Source organism: Telopea speciosissima, chromosome 7, assembly GCF_018873765.1.
Source record: "Telopea speciosissima isolate NSW1024214 ecotype Mountain lineage chromosome 7, Tspe_v1, whole genome shotgun sequence".
In the NCBI taxonomy this organism is placed as follows: Eukaryota; Viridiplantae; Streptophyta; class Magnoliopsida; order Proteales; family Proteaceae; genus Telopea; species Telopea speciosissima.
In genome coordinates, this window is record NC_057922.1 from 12,485,238 (window position 1) to 12,490,711 (window position 5,474).

Genomic DNA, 5,474 nt, shown 5'->3' on the forward strand with positions numbered 1-5,474 from the left:
ACCGTCCTCTATATATTGGTGGAAGAAAACATAATCCAATGAGCAATTTCCTACGCATTAACCCATTCACATTCATTCATACAATTTCCAGTCACTTTATTTGTAGAGAAAGATAAAAATTCCATCTTTCAATTTTTTATTTTTTATTTTCTAGTTAAGAAGAAACACATAATGTACACAAATGGATCACAAATTGTGTTTCTAGTTGGGTATCTATAACATAATTTTATTCAAATCCCATCTCTCTTCTCTCTCATGCTCTGTCTCTCTCTCTTTATCTCTTTCTCCCCCTTTTATTACTTGAATCATTCTTTTTCTTCTTGTTTTGTTTCTTCAAATCCTCATCAAACTTAGAAAGCAAACCAGGAGGCCATACCCAAAGTGACCGCAGAAATAAACATGCCAACACTCACTCTTGTTGCACTTGAAGAGCTATCTTTCGATGGCCCAGGTGCATCAGCACTACTGTCTCCAGCGGGTGCATCAGCTTCAGCCGGTGATGGAGGAGAGCTCGTCGGTGTATCGCTGGCTTTCGGAGCATCACTAGCTGGAGCATCGCTAACTGGAGCATCGGACGGTGCAGGTGCCTTTGCTGATTTGGGTGATGGGGCCTTTGATGGACTTCCAGTAGGAGCTTTTGTTGGAGATTTCTTTGGTGCACCAGCCGGGGAATCAGAAGGTGGAGGAGATGATACGGTATGGTTAGAGCTTGAGTTAGCTTTTACACCATCAATACCTTGAGGAAGTATAGGAGCACTGATCTGCAACACTGATATATTGTACGGTTGAGATGCAACGGATTTGACAAGTTTGGAATCAATGGGTGAACCTTTAACGGCGGAACCAAAGGCAATGCCATCGCTTGTGACAGTAACATTCAAGAACCCAAGCTGGCTATTGGCTAAGCCGCTTGTTTGGAATAAAGTAGTGAGAAGGGCTGTCTTGTTTGAGATCTTCTCAAGCTTCTTTTGATCATAGTAATCAAGAACCACATGAAGTTCTAGAATGTTCTTCACCTCATCGTTTGATTTGCCGGAAAGTGAACCAATTGCGCCGTTATCAAGGGCAAGAAGGGTGATGGTTTGACGGCTATTGATTTGGGAAGCGAGTTGTGTTTGTGTTAGGAGATCGTTTAAGTTGCTGAAATCAGAGTTCGCACCAAGGATCTTGGTGATGTTGAAGGCAGTTGCAGAGGTAAAGAAGAGAAGGAAAAAAGAGAGACAACAGATGAAGGAGGAAGAGATTCTGGGATTCATCTTTGCTTTGATAATGGGATGAGATTAGAGCCAATTTACGAAGAGAGATGAGCCAATTAAGACAACTGAGAAGGGATTATATATAACTATTTTTTTTACCTAAAATTGGGATTCAAAATTTATAGGTTTTCAATGGGGAGGAGGAAAGTTCTCCCGCCAAATTTGGCGGAGCTTTTGATTTGCATGGTTGGGTTATGGAAGAGATTGAATCAGTGAATGGGTTTCTTTCACTAAATATGGAAGCACGGTTGTTGCGGAGGGCAGGGAAGGAAGAAAGCTTTATTAGAATTTTTTATTTTTCGTAACCGTACCCACCAAAGAAACAGAATCTCAAAACGGTATTTTAGAATATACAAAAACCTAAGAGGGTATTTGGAGCATAGTTGGCAAAAATGGAAACGATAATAAAATAGAATTTTACGGTACAAGCTTTAAACGGTAAAAAATTACAAACAAATGGTCAAATAAAACTGTCAAAAAAACAGAGAACGGTACAAAATGGAGAGCGGACGGTACGGGTTTTAAATGTTTATATTACAAAAAAAGGCCACTATTCTCATATAAATTGAGAAATTTTTCTTTAAAATACATGCTTCTATTTCCGGTATCCATGCATTGACTTTGAGTTGATGGTAATATCATGAAAAATGTAGCCCATTCGAGTCATCTTTACGTCGGTGAAAGAATCAAGCCGATTAGAATTTGGGAGAGAGAGATACGGTCAGTTAAGTCCAAGGTCTTAAAAAACGCCAAAAAAAAAAGAAACGTGTTTTAAACATGTTTAAAATGGGAATACTTGTCGTTTGCCTTTTTTTTATCGTATGTTTGGGAAGCATACGACAAAGTGTGTTTTAAACACGTTTTTGCTAACAGTGATTTGGAGTGCGGATCATTTTCCTTATACAAGTACCAATGTACCATCCAAGGACCAAGGCCCTCCAGGGTCACTTACATAGAATCCACTGTGGGACCCACATGATGACTAGATTCCATGTGAATGGCCCTGAAGGGCCTTGGACGGTATTTGTACAAGGACCTGATCCGGTCACATTTGTGAACCAAAGGTAAAGTGAATTATTCCATTTCTTTGGTTGCAAGCCAGGGTAGTAGGAACCAGATCCAAGGAAAGGGTTACAAGATCCAGGGAAAGGGTTACAAGGGTGTCAAAAGAAAACCGATTGAAAGTACAACCAACCCAATTAATGGTACATATGGCCTTTTCTGTGCTTTCTTAGAAGGATTGGGTGTCTCCACTTTGCATCATTAAGTAATGGATAGAATTTCCCTCCACCCACAAGATCCGAGAAAGGGTAATGGGAGGATATCTTGGAACATACAAAAACCATAGGAAGTATTTGTGAACCCTAGGATGGTGGGATCCTAGGGTTCACCGTACTCTATGGATAGAGGGAAACTTAGTCCTTAATTAATTAGATTGTAATTGACCTTTTTTCTGCTTTGAGGCTACAGAGTGCAAATCTCCCCCCACCCAAAAAGTAAGTGAAATTTTCATCAATGTTAATCACATAACGTTGATACATGTACCCTGAGCCGACCTGATGGTTCTCGTACGTGTACCTGAGCCGAGCTCGAATTTGACTCCCCTTACCCCTACCCCCCTTGGGGCCAGTCCCACAGATTCTATGGTTCTCATCATAAGATCCAAACACAATCGTTAGCAAAAAAAAAAAAAAAAAATTCAAATCAAATAGCAGCAGTTGGCAAATAACATAAATTATCTATATATTTAAATGGTGAAACAGATTATTTAAATCTTTATTTTAAAAGAAATTTGCTACTAATCTTCAATTTCATTTTTGGATGAGTTGCAACCACAAATCCTGATACATCAAAGATTCACCGGACCAATCAACGGCCGCCACGTGTCACAGGGCGACCCGCTCCAGAACCAAGGAGAACGAACCGGGGGTCCCACCCGGACGTGGTCAGCACCCAGGCGCGGCCTCACCCAGGCGTGGCCTGCACCAAGCGCGGCCTCACCCAGGCTCGGCCTGCACCCAGGCGTGGCCTCACCCAGGCGCGGCCTACGCCCAAGTGCGGCTTGCATCTAGGCGCGGCCTCACCCAGGCGCAGCTTGCACCCAGGCACGGCCTCACCCAGGCTTGGCCTCACCCAGGCGCAGCCTCTCAGCCAGGCGGGCCTGCACCTAAGCGCGGCATCGTGGAAGCGAACGTGATGTACACGGACATCGGGGCCACTCGTCTATGACCCAATCGTGTCACTGCAGACTCATGTCACCACCAGGACTCTAGGCCACCGCTTAGAAATCACGTCACCCAGACGGATTCAAGCACCAATAACGTTATCATCACACGCGGGTATCTATCCAACAAGGATCTTGATACCACCAGGACACTCCCTCCCGTGGGGAGATGGCCAATCAGGATAGAGCCCCGTTACCCAGGGCCTCTATCCACTCAACGGCATAATCGCCATCAAACTGGGACTCTCCACACCACCATACACTACTATAAAAGGCAAGGTACACAACCCCATAGAGGGACATAAAAACTCATATTGAATAATCACTATTCATCTATTTGCTCAGGTGATCTAACTTTGGCATCGGAGAGTCCCAGGCCGAAACCACACCGGTTCTCTCTGTTGACCCCTTGGTCCACTTGCAGAACCGCTCGACGATTTTTTGACGCAACAAATCCCATGCACAGTACAACTTCCTCCAAAAGGATAGCAGTCAATGTTGCACTGAAAATTATCGCAAGAAGCTTTTACGTTGCCTGCTCCTGAAATTATCCCCCCCCCCCTCCCCTTGCTGCGTCCACCATGGGCACCCCTTCTATACTTGCAACTGCAGCAGTACATATATAGACAATCAAATTAGTTAATTAGTGGGTTCACGAGAGAGAGAGAGAGCTTCCCCATCACTAGCGAAGTTTTGTGAATGCGATTCACTCACTTCCAATATGTATGGTATTTATAGTTGTGAGGAGTTTCGGACCTGACAAGGATACGTGGAAAGAATCCAAAATATTTTGGAATTGAATATAGCAAAAATGGTAAGAATAATATTGCATAGTAATCCATATATTCTAATGCGGAGAGAATCTTGGGTAAGGGTGAGTTTGGTATGAAATCAAGGATCACAACCTTAATTGTCGGGATTCCAATCCAGGCCAGTTAAGTGAATTGGTCTCGTATATTAAAGCTAGATGTACGTTTATCATAAAAAATGTAATCAAAGCATAGTTGATAAACTGGGTTTGATTGGAACGAGCCACCCGATATTAGTGGAGTCAAAATTTTGGAAAACTTGATCAAGAATCTTGTAGATTACCTCACTGTAAAAAAAAAATGATGAGATTTATATCCAAGTCATCACAAACTTGGCGAGTTTAATCGTATTTTAAAAAATCATTGTATTCTAAAATAGTAAGAAATCCTCAATTCCTCGACTTCTTTCTCTTGTTCAATGGTATAAACTCAAAATGCATGGACATGTGATTCTTTGATTATTATTTTTTTCTAATTTTCCCATATTTTTATGGATTTTTTCGATTTTTTACTAATTTATGCATATTTATCATATTAAAAAGAAAAAGAAAAAACAAACAAACATACCGAATCACCAAGCTTTTTTCAAAAAAACCTGATCTTTCGACCATGGATCAAAGCTGATTCTAACCATGCCATTAATTATCTACTTTAAAAAACCAAGTTACATACTACTGACTTACTAAAGCTTAACATAATAACATATCATGACTTATTTTCCAAGCACAAATGAATTGTGTGTTTTAACACCATTTTCATTCCTATCAAGTTATCTACGTTGACTTGAAATATGACACTAATTAGGGGATTTGGCTCCTGTCCTACAGTGGCGGGAGCTGGAGCGTTCAGCCCATGGAAACCACCTAAATACAGGGGGTGGGGTGATCATTTCACATGTGGGGCCCAGGTGAGATCCACATGTGAAATGACCACCCCACCCCTATTTTTGTTATCGTTTAGCAAGGCTGGACGCTCCAGCTCCCACCACTGCAGGACAAGAGCCAAATCCCTAATTAGGCCCTCTCTACATCCCCCGAGATAACTGTCACAAGTTAACTTGTTATCTCTTCCTCCTCTCGCAACTGTGGAGTAGTATTAACAATACTTCCTCATTCATTCGATCTCATGTAGATTATATTTCTTCTTTGACCGAGTTCCCCTTCACCCACGGTGAAGAAAGAACTT

At 41.9% G+C, this 5,474-nt stretch overlaps 1 protein-coding gene across 1 annotated transcript; it reads right to left on the reverse strand.

Annotated features, from left to right (window-relative positions):
* Positions 1–350: 350 nt before the first annotated feature.
* Positions 351–1,279, reverse strand: LOC122668242 (fasciclin-like arabinogalactan protein 14). Its single transcript, XM_043864831.1, has one exon. It carries the CDS (start codon positions 1,254–1,256, stop codon positions 351–353), a length of 906 nt encoding a protein of 301 aa, XP_043720766.1. The 5' UTR covers positions 1,257–1,279.
* Between the last annotated feature and the right edge of the window lie 4,195 nt (positions 1,280–5,474).

What these genes read in the sequence shown, in the direction of transcription:
- LOC122668242 (XM_043864831.1), bottom strand. Translation starts at nt 1,256, where the DNA reads ATGAATCCCAGAATCTCTTCCTCCTTCATCTGTTGTCTCTCTTTTTTC.